General features: G+C 34.7%; 1 protein-coding gene across 1 annotated transcript in view; it reads left to right on the forward strand.

Annotated features, from left to right (window-relative positions):
* The window catches only part of HDAC9 (histone deacetylase 9), a 903,132-nt gene that overhangs the window by 651,251 nt on the left and 234,550 nt on the right, over window positions 1-17,331 (forward strand). The window contains exons 17-18 of the mRNA XM_049642883.1: window positions 11,665-11,785; window positions 16,909-16,958. Coding sequence (XP_049498840.1) covers window positions 11,665-11,785; window positions 16,909-16,958 — 171 coding nt within the window. The remainder of the gene's footprint in view (window positions 1-11,664; window positions 11,786-16,908; window positions 16,959-17,331) is intronic.

The raw sequence follows: 17,331 nt of genomic DNA on the forward strand, positions 1-17,331 counted from the left end.
AATATCCATAATTTCTTAATAATATAAACAGAACACTCTTTTTGCTAACATAATTTGATAACAGTTCACCAGTTGTTTGATTGCTTAAGTGATGAAATTGTTGCTCATATGTATTTATTTGCTCCTATGTTATCAGGTATCTCGGACTTCATGCTGACCTAATCATAAAATGGAATTTCTAAAACCATTTAAAAAAAGAGTTTAAGACAACTAGAGGTTGATGTTTCTTTGTATGTAAACGATTTTAGGAATATTCAAAATGTAATTTAAAAAAAAATTTAATGTTTATTTTTGAGAGAGACACACCCAGAGTGTGAGTAAGGGAGGGGCAGAGAGAAAGGGAGACACAGAATCTGAGGTAGGGCTGCAGGCTCCAAGCTGTCAGCACAGAGCCCGATGTGGGGCTCAAACCCACAAACTGTGCAATCATGACCTGAGCTGAAGTCGGACACTTAAGCGATTTAGCCACCTAGGCGCCCCAAAATGTAATTTTAAAAATGATCATTAACCAAACAAATGTTACCCTTTTCTGGAGACTTTCAGGTTGTATGTAAGGTAAAACATAGTAACAAAAGGGGTAAAACAGAACCAAAAGAAACATAACTCCTTTTTTCTTCTTGATTGTTTCTATCAGAAGAGTATGGGAGAAAATAAAAAGGAAACACACAGAGGTTATTTCAGAACAGTTTAGCCCACTCAGAAATAGTAGAATCTGTTTCATCAACCAGTACTCTTCCTAGTAACTGCACCTAAAATAAATGGTACATGTTCGTTGTGGATTTTCTTTTAAAGTTTTTGCTTTGACAAGTTAAATCTAATGTACACATTTAATATATTATTAAATCATCTTGCAAGGATGCTAACCTTTTTGTCTCAAGCCAAATGATTTTGAAAATTTCAATTATGTGGAAGAGAAAACCACAGAAACATAAAACAAATCTTTTAGCATTTCACCAAAACTCATTAGAATCAGTTGCTGAGGGGCGCCTGGGTGGCGCAGTCGGTTAAGCGTCCGACTTCAGCCAGGTCACGATCTCGCGGTCCGTGAGTTCGAGCCCCGCGTCAGGCTCTGGGCTGATGGCTCGGAGCCTGGAGCCTGTTTCCGATTCTGTGTCTCCCTCTCTCTCTGCCCCTCCCCCGTTCATGCTCTGTCTCTCTCTGTCCCAAAAATAAATTAAAAACGTTGAAAAAAAAAATTAAAAAAAAAAAAAAAGAATCAGTTGCTGAAAAAAACAGGAGAAAAGTATACTATAAGTGGCAAGTGGTCAGGTACATGGTGAGAGCATTAAGGGTCAAAGAGACAAGAAAATTCTTCCTATATGGGCTAATAGGTTTTCTGGTTAGTGTTTATGAACCTTCTAAGGAGATCAAGGCCAATGACAGGATCTTCCAATTGGACTTGACTTATTCACTCCATGAGAGAAGTTAGGTTTCAGCTTGGGTATGAATGAATATTTACCATGATAGCCCAAAGACTTCAGGAGAATGAGACCTTTCTTTCTAAATTTGTCTAGATAGGACACTAGGAAATTAAATTCCAGTTCTGTTTGTTCCTTGATTATGTTTAGAACATGCATTCCTGAGAGGGTAAAATCTGTGCATCTAGGACTCCAGGGATGTGAATACGAGCCTTGGTGTCTAGGTTATCAGTCTTTCCTAAACATTATAGACAAATTCCTGTCTTGGTGTGAGCAATAAGAACTCAACTCAATTGTCTCAAAAGAGAGAGGATTTATTAGATTTTACAGAAAAGGATATAATTGAATAAGAATATAATACATAGAAGCTGGGTCAGTTTGTTTTTCCCCAATATCCAGAGAGCGATTTGCCATCTTTGAACACTATTTTCCTGCCAGGTCTGTGTAGCCACCTATAGCTAGCAGTTAGCCAGTGCTTTTAGAGAAGATATCAACAGATTTCTGGGGACATATAGCTGGTCAGCAAGCTGAAACCTGTGGCCAGATAAGTGGTATTCATTTATTGATTAGTGCGGTGCTCATATGTTAGCACACATCAGAATCATTGGGAATACTAAAATACAGATTGTGGGGCTCCAGCCTCAGAGGTTCATATTCAGCAGTAGTGGAGTCCTGTTGGGATGAGGTCTGAGAATTTGGGTTGCTAACATGTGTCTGGGTAATCTTGATACTGCTGATCTGGCCACCACACTTTAAGAATGGTAGAATCTTTAAGATGTACACTTTAAGAACAGGATTCATCCATTCAACAGTACATCAAAATTTTGAGTTTTCCAGGCTCCTGTATTAGGATCTAGAGAAGATTCATGCCCTGTCTTCAAGGAGATTACCATTTGGTGGGATCAGCCGATATTAATCAAATGGTCACAGAAAAAAATATGTAATTACAAAATCACAAGGGATTTTGAGTTACTAATTTATGTTGCAGTGATTTTAAAGACTCTTACTGATTTAGCTTGGAGAAGAAAAATAAAATGAGAAAGAGTGTGGTCCAGTGCTGCCTCCATAGTCTTGACAGCATCAGAAGGGCCATCTGAACAAGAGATGGAAGTAGAAGTGTTGTATATCAGAATACAAAGGAGGAAGTACCCCAGACCTAATGTTGAAGAGCTTGACCTCCTGTCTTTGTGTTTGTTTTTGGCTTTTTATTTCACTGGGAAAGAAGGTAAGGAGTCTCCATTCTACTGGCATTCAAAGAAATGTCACCTTTCTTCAACCAACAGAATAGTCAATTTTGTAATTAAACAATGATATGATAGGAAAGATGGCAATTTGTAAACATTCAATGGCCTCCTTTGTTTCAAAATAATAGACTGATCGACAAATCAGAATTATGTATTGTGTCAGTTTATTTAGCAGTGTAGAAAATTGATCAAAATGGATTCCTTCAAAGGTTATTGTTCAACATTAGATTTGACCTTACTCCTGCCATTAATTATCTGTATACTTTTGTCAACTCATTTAACCTTACTCATTGGTTTGCCCATGTGTAAGATGAGGCTCTTAGGCAGGATATTTGCTAAGATCTTTTCCAGCTAGTGATATCATACGAAACTAGATGGCTAAGGAGCTCATTTGGCACATAACACTTTCTTTGGTTAAGAGTAGACAAAATTTTTAGAGTGTTTTAGTAAACATACTGCTTTTTGACTTGTAAGCTGTAGTGTAAATTGGTTGTGCTTACTAGTCCTGATTAGCAGCCAGAGAAAACATTAGTCTTCATCATATTAGATTACAGTGGATACGTGGGTCAACTTCTTTTGGCATGACGTGGCACTGTTTTTTAAAAATTGAGGTGGTTAGTCCTTCATGCCAGTACTATTTAATTTTTTTCCCCAACTGAATCATTCATACTTAGTTTACTGATTCTTTAGAGAGCAAAAAGCAAAATTGGTAGCTTTCTTGTCACCGTAAGAAGTGGATCTGGAAGGGTCATTCGGTATCCTCCTCAGAAACAAGTCCTTTGATTAGGTAGCCAGGTTTCTAAAGTGTGTGTGCCCTGAAGAAAACAATGTGCTTTTCTGTCCTTAAAAAATTGCAGAGATTGACCCATCATCTGTTAGAAATGCACTTGCAGTTGTTTTTCCAGAAGTGTTCATGACTCTCAGCCCCACCAAGCCACCCACAGACATTTGCTTGCTCTCACATTTGTTTTGAGAATAATAACATTTTATAATGCTTTTGTTGGATTACATATTATGTGGAATTTGCATTGGCTCTTTGTAACTAATATTGAATAACTTTGTTTCGCTTAATTCGTAAGTAAAAACCATAAGCAACATACTGTGCTGAAATGTTTAACTCTTTTATTCAAGTGCCAACACAAAGTAATTACAAAACAATTCGGGGACCCAAAACCAAGCTACTGTTGTGCCTTTTGGGACTTCCTCGGCCATTCCAATGAGAAAAGTGGAGAGCAGGTTTAATGTAAAATCTTAAGATGCCAAGGAGCTCAGGGCTAGGGTCCCACACCTTCCTGTGCATTACAGGTAATTTTAGAAGACCTTTTTCAAATCTAAATAAAGAAATATAATACTCTTTGAGAAAAACTTTTGGAATGTGCAGATTTTCTGACATAACTGCTAAAAAGCACTGAATACTGCAAGTTAATTCAATTAAACATTTGTTTTATAGAGTAATCTAACTAGATGGCAGCACATAACAGCTTACTGTTTAGCTTGCAAAAAGAAAATTTTATGTGTGTTTGTGTTTTAGAATCTAACCACAAAGCAGTAAGAAACTTAGGGAGTCTTGTGAATTGTCTCTAAAGAACAGGACAGTCTTGAGAAGTGGCACAAATGATTTAGATGTGATGAGTAAACCAGGATACATTTTGTAATTATTCTGAGAGATACTTGTGTATCACAGTAAAGTGAACCTAGTCAGATAAATACATTAAAGTTACTTGTGCAGCCTATAATCAGAATTAAGATGATTTGGAATTTTTTGTTTTGATTATTTTTTTCTATAAAAAAGGAAGAATTAGTGTGGAAAACAATCAACAAAAGGAAATAAGACAGACTGCCCACATTTGGAGAGTGATATGGGATTTTTTTAAGAGCAGCATTAAAGCTTATTTTTTAAAATGTTTGTTTGTTTGTAGAACATGAGCAGAGGAGGGGTAGAGAGAGAAGGAGTGAGAGAATCCCAGGTATATTCCATGCTGTCAACACAGAGCCCAGTGTGTGGCTCTGTGGGATGGGATCCTGTATGGGCTGTATGGGATCATGACCTGAGCCAAAATCAGGAGTCAGATGCTTAACCCACTGAGCCACCTAGGTGCCCCTAAAGCCTATTAACAAAAATGAATAGTTACATGTTTTTAACCATCTGAAAATTATAATGCTAAAGTAATGCAAAATATTTATTGTGACAAAATTTGTTTCATATATGATTACTATTTTTAAAAAAATCAATGCTTTAGCCCAAACCGTTAAAATGTTCATTTACAGTTGTTTACAAAATAATTATAATCTAGGAGATTCAGTTACATAAAATCATAAAAATTGAGCAATTACACTAAAGGGTAACATTTTTTTTCTTTTTGATGAGCATAATATTTTGAAATGGGTGGAAATAAACTTTTAAGTAATATATAGCATGTATACTTTTTTACCATTCAGACCTTTATTATTGAATAGGATTTGCTGTTCTCTGAAATTCTTTTGCAATTACTTTATGCACCCAGAAATAGCTTTACGTGAATTGCAATGACTGAATCAAGCAGTTTTATAAGCAAGTGGAGGCACTTGTTTTGAAGAACAGATAGATCTTTCTTACTTCCCAACCTTTGCTGTGACAACCATTTGTTGTAACTACAGTTTGAAATGAGTGTCAGTATCTTGAATTCATTTACAAGCAGAAAGAATGGACAGCTCCCTCTAACATGCAGTTCTCGACCGAGGAGGCACATTAAAACCCACAGAGTGTTTCTAAGTATCTATATGCCCAGGGTGTCCCCAAGGTTAATCAGACGTTCTGGAGGTAGGACCCAGGCAATAATACCTTTTAATCTTCCCCAGCTGATTTCAAGGTGCAGACAATGTTAAAAACCACTATACCAGAAGGTCTATTTCTTTTTTTTTTTTTTAATTAAAAAATTTTTTTTTAATGTTTATTTATTTTTGAGACAGAGAGAGACAGAGCATGAGCAGGGAAGGGGCAGATAGAGAGGGAGACACAGAATGTGAAGCAGTCTCCAGGCTCTGAGCTGTCAGCACAGAGCCCGACGCAGGGCTCGAACTCACGAAGTGTGAGATCATGACCCGAGCCGAAGTCAGACGCTTAACCGACTGAGCCACCCAGGCGCCCCCAGGAGGTCTATTTCTTAAGCTTAATGGGATAGAAACAAAAAGGTGAATGGAGTCAAATATGTGAACATGGGAGTGTAACAGAAGTTAGCATTTACTTGAGAAACAAAGGTAGCATTAACTCAGAAGTTCCATACACAGACTTTTAAAAATTGGGAAATGTATTTATTATTTTGAAGTTATCACAAGGTAGGAATAGGAATTTTAGAAAATATACTTATTTTTCAATTATGATTAAACATTAAGAAATTGCTTCAAAGTATAGCTAATATACTTTTGAAAACCTTCATAGTGAGATCTCCACTCTTGCTTTAACTTTAGTAATTTATTACTTCAATTATTATATTTGCTTGCCTAAGTCAATTCTATCAATTAAAATAAAGAATGTTGAATTTTTATTGTGTATAAGATCATTTCACATAGAATATTATCATTTTAGGGCTAAAGAGGGACTTTGAAGTAATTTGGGCAAACCTCCTAATGTTTATAAATGGAGAAGTTAGAGTCCTGAAATGTACCTCATAGCTGGCTAGGAGCATGTTACAGACAGGTGACGGTCCGAACCTAGAACTCAGGGCTCCTGACCTCCAGTTTATTTTCTTTCCATGTGACCAGCTGAAAGGACCACAAGCCTATTGGGCTGCCTGTCTGCTTAATTGCCTCCTTCCCTTCTTTCACTCCCCTTTGTTTATAAGAAAAACTCTGATAGGAATAAGTTATTATCATGAGGGATATATGGAAGCAAAGAATGCAGTTGGGGGAAGGGGATTGAAAAATCCTTTATGTAAAATCAAAGAAACAATTGAATGTAGCATTTGAAAACTCCAATAGATACCATTGGACATGAGCAATGAGTCCAGAATCTTGAATTTGTTTGAGAGAAGGGTATCAAGAAAAATGAATAGGCTGTGAACTTACCCATTAAATATTAAGTATGGAATTTGTAACAGAAGGTAACTTTGACACTCCTAAGTCATTTATGATTTCTTAGCTTTCGAAGTCGCCAACCCTGTGAATTTTTGTAGGAAAAAAAATGCATCCCTATATTTAGGGACACTGGATGAAATATTTTCAGAAAATGAAATATTTCAGTGGAAATTGTTGCCTAATATGTCACCACTTTGAAAATGATTAAAGAAAATAGGGTCTCCCCCAGCAGAGGCAGGTACTTTGACTTGTCAAATTTAAGTTGGACATTTTCTCTTAGTTTGGAACTGCCACAAAATGAGCCCTTTCATGTCCTCAATAATACCAAACCAATGCAATCCATCTGTTCTGCTAAATTATTTCTAGTTCCCTAACCAAAGGCACTGCTTTTTCATGCATTTTATCATGATTTTATGCCCTTTATTATATTTTACAAAAGGTTCTGATTCCTCCAGGGCCAATGAGAACTGATTAGGACACTGGCCTCAATCCAGGCTTTGAACACAGGAGGGGAAGGAATAGAACTGTTTCCTTTTTGCCCAGCTCCTTGGCAGAAAAAAAATATGAATCTATACCGTGTGTGTGCTCTGTGTGTGGGTGGGTGTGGGTAGGCTGCATTTTATCCTGTCACAGTATGACTTTGGAGATCATGTTCAGAACATTCCTTCTATAATCAGGTTGCATTAACGGGCTTTATTTCAGAAAGACTATTTCTTTAGGAAAGAACCATGATGTGTTGAGAGATTCGATATTGTCATTTTATTTTTTTTTAATTTTTTAAATGTTTATTTTTAAGAGAGAGAGAGAGAGTGTGTGTGTAAGTGAGTGAATGTGAATGAGGGGGAGAGGCAGAGACAGAGGGAGACACAGAATCTGAAGTAGGCTCCAGGCTCCGAGCTGTCAACACAGAGCCCGACACAGGGCTTGAACCCACGAACTACGAGATCATGACCTGAGCCAAAGTCTGATGCTTAACTGACTGAGCCACCCAGGCGCCCCTGATATAGTCATTTGAAATAACTTTAGTCAAACTTCAAACCTGAAGGTAGACTGTTTGGGGCTCTGAACTAAATATGGTCATATACCTCAGGTGCTTAGCACTGAGAGTAGTTACTCAGTACACATTAGTTCTTTTCCTACTCTGAAAGAACAACTTCTTGAATGTAGGTCACAGACACTTACTGGGATGAGCACTGGGTATTACATGTAGGGGATGAATCCCTGGATTCTGTTCCTGATATCATTATTGTACTATATGCTAACTAACTTGGATGTAAATTTTAAAAATTAAAAAAAAAAAGGATGCAGGTCACAGAGAATGAAAACATAATAATGAGTACATCCTACGTCACAGGGTTTCTTTATTAAGAGAATGAAAGAAGAGCTACAAGCTTTGTTTCCTAAGCCTGTATTAGCAAGGTATTTAAGACCTATATTGGGATTTTAAGTGAGAAAGACCCAGATGAAAGCTATCCTTTATATGCATTGAGTGTCCAAATATACTGAGAGTTCTCATAAATCCCTTTGGTCAGAATCATAGATGACTTCAGATAGACATCTTGCATGCTAAGTATCTCTGAGAACGGAAATCAGTATCTCCCTAAATTGCGATTATCAGAACACTTTATCCTATTTCATGACTCATTATGTGTTGACCTTTGACTCAAGAGAGCATCATGAGAGAGAAATTAAGGAATAAAGGCTACACAGGAAGTAGAAAATATGGGAAGGGCTTAAATCAAAATATCTATATTTAAGCATAAACACATCACATAATAAATTACTGATGATAATGCCAGAAATGAGAATTGTTGGAAGCCTCACTTTGAGAGAAAAAGTTAAATATGACAAATTTAAGACATCTGATAAAAGTGAGGCAAAATGGAACTACTCCAGGAGATCCTATGTGTTAAGAAAGAAGGAATTTCAGAATTTTTAGCTTAGTCATCCACCAAGTTCCCACAACAGTGCCCCTGTGAGATATAAATCTCAAAACGTGCTTTCTCCAGATCACTTTTCCAGGTAGAAACATTTTTCATAATAAGTTGGTTTTTACTGCTCCCTTTCTGTAGAAACATGTATATCTTGTTTGTAGATTTTGTCTGGCATCCATAGGAGCAGAAGGTGATTATTAAGAATAAGTACTTCCTTATATTTAGTGTAATTATTTTTTAAGAAATATATTCTATAATAATAAAAAGAACCAGTGTAAAATACTTTTTTGAAGTCAGTATAAAATACTTTTTTTGAATTCATAAGGGAGCAGAGAAAGGGGACCGGAAAGAAATCGAAGTGAAAACTTAGGAGCTACATTACATTTTAATAGTAAGAGGTAGGACAAGAGTATACACTAGAGCAGAATACTTTGAGCAAGTCAGTGTTAAATAGACTGCATCAGATGCCCTATCCTTACTGTTAGTTAACTGATAGTACAGAAGACAATTACTGAGATTCAGCAGGTGTCCTCCTATGATTTATCAGCGCTTGGGCTACCATCAATAATTAAATCTTGTTAGCAGATTATTTTTGAAATGTGTGATTGAGCATTCCACGTGAATGTAAGTGGGATTGTGGGAGAATGAAAAAGGAGTTGGGACAAGCATGAAGTGTATGGTATGTAAATATATGTGACTAGTTTATAAAAACCTAAAAATATGTTTATTATTAATGGTATTTAATGTTATGCCAGAGGTAGAACTTCAATTCAGAGTTGAAAAACTAACTTTATAGAAAAAGAGGAAGGGAAAAAAAATCATGAAGCTTTATGACAGTAGCCAAAATGTGGGTTTGATTGTTAGCTATAGAATTGACATTGTTTAAGATATAGATGTTTCACTATATCAGCATGTGAAATGTTAATGGCTGTGGATTTTGTAGACTCATAGAAATAAGATTTGGAAGCCCTGTCATTTCACATTGTTCATTATTCTGCCAGACTAAGACTGGTTGCCACAGTCTGGTTTCCAGTGCTGTGCTCATTCCAATTTTAGATGACTCAGACCATGGAGTTACCACTGTTTATCTTGGGGGATTTTCCACCAGCTGAAATCTCAAAGTTAAAATGTTAACCTTTAATATTTCTTTGAACTTTCTCTTGCTTATTTTATCTTATCATTTGCCATTCTTCTTTGGTTGTTCTGGCCTTCCGTAAACTCTTCCAAGTTTAATGTTTACTAGCAAACCACCTAGGGCAATAACATGTTTGTTTATTGATCAGAGCAATGACTGACCAGTTGGCCGTCATTAAATTTTCCTTTGTCTTCAGCATTGTCTACCTGGTTTAATTTCAGCATTCAGTACCTATCTAGAAATAATTTCTCTCAAGCATTTAAATTTTTTTTTCTGGAGATGTAAATTGGATGTCAAAAACAGGAAATTTCAATGCTATGACAAAGAAAATTCCATATGCATTTGTTTATTTATTTGGCACATTACAAGCGCAGTGTCAAGAAGTTTCTGTTTTACATCATTCCTGTTACCTTGTTCTTACTCCTTGGATCTCCCACCATTCCTCTCTCACTGTGACATGATGATTTATTTTCTGTGACAAGCAGAGCTCTGCCCTCTACCCAGTAAACCCCTAGGAAGTATCAGCATATTTGAGATTTTCCCAGCCTGCTTCCTTAAACATCAACAGCAATCACCTTTTCTTAAGTTAGGGAGGTTGAATATGGAATTGTCCTGGTCCTCAGAGAGGTGTTGCTGTCTCCCAATGTTTTCATGTCACCTGGTGATTTCATGGTCGGGAACATGAGAGGACAGCATTTCCTGAACAAATTTTCTTTGAATTTCACTGTAGTTCTATACTAATATGTTACATTACAAGGGCTTTGTTGTGATACATATTTTAAGTGATACATTAATACTGCCTGGGTAATTTTGGGAAGCCCAGCAATTTTCAGAAGTAAGGCTAATTAACTTCATACACCAGCATGATGTTTATTGGACTTGTAGATATATCAACTGAGAAATGTGGCCAAGAAGAAGACTTCGTATATTGACTACCTGAGGTTTCATGTAATGTGCTCTTTTGTCTATGTTGAAGCACCATTCTTTGTTGAAATGAAAGTCTCTCCCTAGCATGTGCATAAAAATATTGACTGAGTCTAGAGAGTGTGTCAGAATATCTCTGGCTAAACAGCAGTTTTGGTTTTTGCTTACCTCTTCTGTCACAGTAATGGTTTTATAAAATACATTAAATTACTACAAAAGTAAAATAAAAATGGAAGACAGAAGATTTTATTAGATTCAATAGATATAAAAATAGTTTGTTCAATTTCTATAAGTTTCTAAATATTTACTCTGGATTTCTGTATAGACCTCATCACACACTATTCACAAACCATTCCTGAAATATTACTGACCCTATCGGACATACTTTGAGTAACATTGATCTAGATTAATGATTCCGTGAGGTGCACACATGAAGTGATCAGCATTTTTGTGATAATAGATTACATTAAAATGTGTTGATATTACTATGTCCTTTAAGAAACAATAGAGAAATTGTCCTAACAGCTTCTTCAAGTGAATGTAAAGTAAGATTTTAATGAATTCACCTCTCAGCTAAACAGTAGCCACTAGGTTTTTTGTTGTTGTTTTTTTTTTTTTTAGGGTTTTTTGTTTGTTTTAACTTCTGTTTTTAAGCTGATACTTTTACAAAGGAGTTAACTCTTAATTTCTTTGTTATAGACTTATTTTGATGTCAAAGAACAATATGCTTTATGTCAGTTGCCCATTTGGGCATAGGCATAAACAATCCATAGGCTCTTAACCTTGCATGCACTCATTTTTCAAATATTATTATGGTACTTTACTAAGCAAATCAGTGTCACATTCCAGCATGATGAAACTCAGTTCATTATTAATCATCTTAAATGTGACTTGTGTCTTACTTTCTTCTAAATGTTTTTAGTGGAGTACTGTAGGCTTCTGCTATTTTCTTTCAGCGAATTCAAGGTCGAAAAGCCAGCCTGGAGGAAATACAGCTTGTTCATTCTGAACATCACTCACTGTTGTATGGCACCAACCCTCTGGATGGACAGAAGCTGGACCCCAGAACACTCCTAGGTCTGTACGGGTCTCCATTCTACTGAGAATAGCACATTCCAGCACTATCATTAGTCAATGCTGTTGTCAGTTCAAAATACTTGGCAAGCAGTATGACAAAAAAATCAGCTTTTCCAACAGCATTACTCTGTGGAATGAGTCCTTTACAATAGAAACCAGCATAGATTAAGAAAATCTTGCATTAGAAAAAATGACAGTGCAAGTTCTATGATGTTTACTGTTAAATTAACCTTTATTTGAATAGTATTCACTGTGTTTTATCTTATAAGAATACATGCATTGTTGGCTTTGTCTACATTTTTAAGCTAAAAGAAATAAAGATTTTCACATTCTTCATGCAATTTTATCTTCACCTTTCCAATTTCTTTTGTGTCTTTTAGTTTTTTACTCTGACCTTAACATATAAAAGGCACTGTACCAACCCATTATTACTATACCTAGAACATTACATTTTATTGTAAGATTGCATTTTAAATTTTAGTATAATCTATTTAATGCATACCTTAACTATGGAATTAAATAGTTAAGTAGATAGCAGAAGTGTAAAACTAATAAACACAATTTTTAGTTAATATATAATTTTTCAAACATTTACCATTAGATATTAAAATAAAATTTATGTTGCGGAGCTTTGCACAAACTTTATATGAGTGATAGAAACAGAAGATTTCAGAAAACAGTTTGTGACAAAACCATATTTAGCTGGAGCAACTAATATTAATTATATTGTTTATTAATAACTCTTTATAATGGAATAATAATACATGACATAGCAATGTATGCCAAAGGATCATATTTTAAGTATTTTAACTAAAAGGGCATTTTAGGACTTTTCCTTGTCCCTTTCTTTCAAACAAACATATTATGTCAGATACCAACTATTGGACTCTTTCACCTAATTTAATGCAATTTCTACGTGATTTATGTTAACTGGTCCTAAGCAATTCAAAAGCAAGTATATGACATGTAGTAGGCAGGCATCTTAGAAAGCAATTATAAAGGGAAATTAACAGTTACCCATTATAATGCTTACAATCTGCCTTTTAAAACAAATGGCAGGCACCCCTAAATTTGTGAAGTAAAGGCATATGGGTGAGTGTGTGTGAGCATGTGAATGCATGCATGCTGGGTAGTGGTAGCTTGGAGGGAAACTGACAGAAATGGGAACACATAAAGACTACTCAATTTTTAGAAAACATTCAAAATTTGATGATGAGAAATACTTTGTATAGTAGAATTGAAGTTATATAATTAATATAAAGGCAAGTCACTCCAAACATATAATCTGTATTTTTTTTTCTGAATTCTTTTGAAGGAATCAATATTTGCACATGCAGATCTTTTACATAAAGTACTTCTTTTGCTATGGATACTATATAATAAATGTCCTTATTTTAACATGATTTAATAATCACACCTATTTTACCACAAAGTTGAAGCAAACTGAACTTTCATGGTTTTATGAGATCAAAATACTCATGTATTTAAAGATAAAAAGCTGTGTCCATTTTGATAATTGTTTAACTTAGTTAAGAGAAAACCAGTAGAAAACTTTCCTAATTGTGAAAATTCTAAATATGGTCTAAAAATTAAATATGGTCTAAAGGATAAATCAACTTTCCTAATTGTTAAAATTCTAAATATGGTCTAAAAATTAAATATGGTCTAAAGGATAAATCAACCAAGGCATATGACTAGGTACTTTGGATTTAATTGGGATAAACTTACACATAGGCGTTTGAGAGGTGTTTCAAACAATCGTTATTCCACATTTTATCAAGCTGACGAACAGCCACTTTTTAAAAATTCTTTTATGTTTTTATTTATTTGAAAGAGACAGTATGAGTGGGGGAAAGGCAGAGAGCGAGGGAGACACAGAATCTGAAGCAGGCTCCAGGCTCTGAGCTGTTAGCAGAGAGCCCAACATGGGGCTTAAACTCACGAACCTTGAGATCATGATGTGAGTTGAAGTCAGACACTTAACCAACTGAGCCACCCAGGCGCCCCCATTATTCCGCATTTTAAGAGAAAGGAGGAAATAAACTTCAGCAGTTCCAAACTGGTTTACTTATGAAACATGGCAATACCACTGTTTTTGTAATGAAATTTTACACTTGAGCAAAACTGATTTTCTCAAAATAGTCGACATATATATCATTTAAAAATTTAATGATTTACAAGTAAATGCCAAACTATAATTTAGAACCTGGACAAAGGAGTTTCCTATGATGTATGCCATGAAAACACCAAGTATCAATAGCTTAGTTTTTACAGGTTTGTTTTCTTTTTTTCTTTTCCTTTTTCTTTTTTTGTCATTGTCCATCAGTGAAATTTTACTGGAATGCACCCATCCCCATGCTTTTTTTTTAAGTTTATTTTAATTCCAGTTCATTAACATATAATGTTACATTTGGTTCAGGTGTATGATACATTGATTCAATAGTTCATTACAGTACCTGATGTTCATCACAGCTTAATCCTCATCTATTTAACCCTTTCCCCTACCCTCCTCCCCTCTGGTAACCATCAGTTTGTTCTCTATAAACAAAAAGTCTGTTTCTTGGTTTGTCTTTCTCTCTCTCTCTTTTTCCCTTTGCTTGTTTGTTTTGTTTCTTAAATTCCACATATGAGTGAAATCATATGGTATTTGTCTTTCTTTGACTGACTTATTTCACTTAGAGACTACAGTCTCTAGTCCATCCTTTTCATTGTGAATGGCAAAATTTGTTTCTTTTTATGACTGAATAATATTCCATTCTCTGTATATACCATATCTTCTTTATCCATTCACTGATCAATGGACACTTGGGCTGCTTCCATATCTTGGTAGTTTTTATGGTTTTAATGTAAATAAATTGGCCACATATTATTAGTTTTTAGTATTTAATGTGAGATGATATTCATACAATTGATGATTTTAGAGTTAGTTTTAGATACACATGAGGAATTCCATAGACACCTCTCAGGGATCAGTGAAGCAATTTCAATATTTTGTGCCAGCTACATGAGTAAAGAAAGATAAACAGGGATGTTGCATTGTTAGATCTAATGTCAAGCACTAAAATCAACTTTGATGACACTTTGAAGTACCTTAGTTTTTCTTGTGAATCCAGAAACTTAACTTGTTTTCCTTAATTCAAATTCTAAGTGAATAATCTCTTTTTTTAAAAAAGTTTAACCTCTCATCCTTTTTTGTGTGTGTATGAAATTTAAATTTTTGTGGCTTTTTACTTCTATCTTCAAGACCAGACTGAAGCTGCCATGTACAAATATATAGAAGTTTATAACCCTCAAGATACCTTCCCTCTCTTTATCCCTTTGTTTCACTGTATATATCCTTCTTTCTCCCCCAGCCCCCCCTTCCCGCCCCCCACCCCACAGATTGGCAGGTGGGAGCTGTCTGTCAATGTGCATGCATATTTAATTGAAATTCATTCACTTGTATGATTTTCTGATTTAAAGTAATACTACTTTTTTGATAGTTATGTTCTGGACTTAGGATGAAGGATTTAAATAAAAGTTCATTATAACCAGACCTATCAGTCTTTGAATCTTGAAAGACATCTATAGCTTATAAAATGATTAGATTTGAAAATGGGCACCATTTGTCTATTTAAGTACTCTAGACTGTGTAAGGTGACACTTTAAAAACATTTTCTCCAATCATTTTTAGTGTAAGGTTTTCCTTTGCATTAATATTCCTGTCGTTCTTAGTACCAGTTTTCATTAGCTTGTGGCTAGCCAGATCTGAGTCCATGAATAAGGCAATATAATATTATTAAAAAATAAACCCAGTCAGTTCAGTGAATTAAAAATTTTTTACACATTACTAAATTTAAATTATTGATTATTTGGTTGTTTTGTATTATTATGAACATTACTAAATAAAAATTCTCTTTAAGCAGCTTATCATTTATTCTCTTGGAGTTTAATAATTTTTAAAAATTACTTTAAATTTTCTTTAGTACATTTAGTACATTGTAATATTACCCCTTTTTACTGACTGTGGAATGAAAAGTTCAGACATTAAAATATACAATATTATATATTTTAATTTCACATGTGATCAGTACATCTTTGACCTGAGTCACTTTAGAGCCATTGGACTATGATACAGAAATGACCATTGCCTTTTCCTTTAATTACTTTGCAAAGAGGTTTAGGGAGTAAATATTTTTGTTTTCTCTATTAATGTACTAGATAATGTAGAAAATAAAAATTCAGGTGAACAAAATGATTAAAAATTCCATGAAGTACCAATTCCAAGAGACAATCACAGGTAAGATTTTGGTATATATTTTAAAGAAGATATATATGTGTTTATATTGTATAGATTTCCCCAAAAGGTTATCCTTTTTACTTTTAAACAAATTTTTAATATTTATTTATTTTTGAGACAGAGAGAGAGAGAGAGAGAGAGAGAGAGAGAGACTGACAGAGCATGAGCAGGAGCAGGGAGAGAGAGAGAGGGAGATACAGAATCCAAAGGAGGCTCCAGGCTCTGAGCTGTATGCATGGAGTCTGATGCAGGGCTCGAACTCACAAACTGTGAGCTGTAGTCGGATGCTTACCAACTGAGCCACCCAGATGCCCCAAGGTTATCCTTTTTATAGTGTTTTTATTTTTAAAAATTTGTATTTTGAAGAGGCTTATACTTAAGACAAGTGTACTTTGTGTTAGTTATATCTGAAGTAAAAATTAATAAGTCTGTGTATTTGAATAGATGTTTTAATATTTAAACTTTTTAAGAAAAGGACAGTGTATTTCAGAAACTTTGGCTTAAGACATCACTTTAGATGGATACACTCAGAAGTGTGTTATTTTAAGTAAACTATAAATAAAAAACATATTAAGATATATTAATTGATGTGTAGGCTAGCCAAAACAATCTGGAGACTCAAATTTCATAGGTGTGTGTCTTCACATAGGGCAGTAGACTCTACATGTAATAATAATTATATTCATTTGCTTTGAGTTCTTGCATATCTAAAATTTGATTACTTTTCTTCTGAATCAAGTGATAAATACTATGTGACATATCATGGGTTATTAAACACCAAAATTTTTAAAATTATAATTGTATTCCCAATTTATATATTTTTTCATGTCTTCTTAATGTGTAGGTGAAGCCTCTCAAAAGTTCTTTTCTTCATTACCTTGTGGTGGACTTGGGGTAAGTATGAGTTTGTTTGCTGCTTTTAAATAACATAAACTACCAAAAAAAAATCCTTTGATTTATCATTGTGGTTATGGGTAAAGCCATTTCTCAGTAAAAGTTATCATAAACTTCAGGACTGGCTACAGAATTTATAGGGCTCAATTCCAAATGAAAATGCATATCCCTGTGTGCAAAACTAAGAATTTCAAGATGGTGACAACAGTGAATTAATCCAAGTGTGGGGCCTTTTAAATCTATAGTTCTGTGTGACTGCACAGATAGCATATCCACAAAGCCAACTTTGCTAGACTTATGTAGCTGGAAAAAAGGTAACACAAAAGGATTCAACTGTTTTGCAGCAGAATTCAATTTTCAAGAGACTCATACT

Source organism: Panthera uncia, chromosome A2 (genome assembly GCF_023721935.1).
Source record: "Panthera uncia isolate 11264 chromosome A2, Puncia_PCG_1.0, whole genome shotgun sequence".
In the NCBI taxonomy this organism is placed as follows: Eukaryota; Metazoa; Chordata; class Mammalia; order Carnivora; family Felidae; genus Panthera; species Panthera uncia.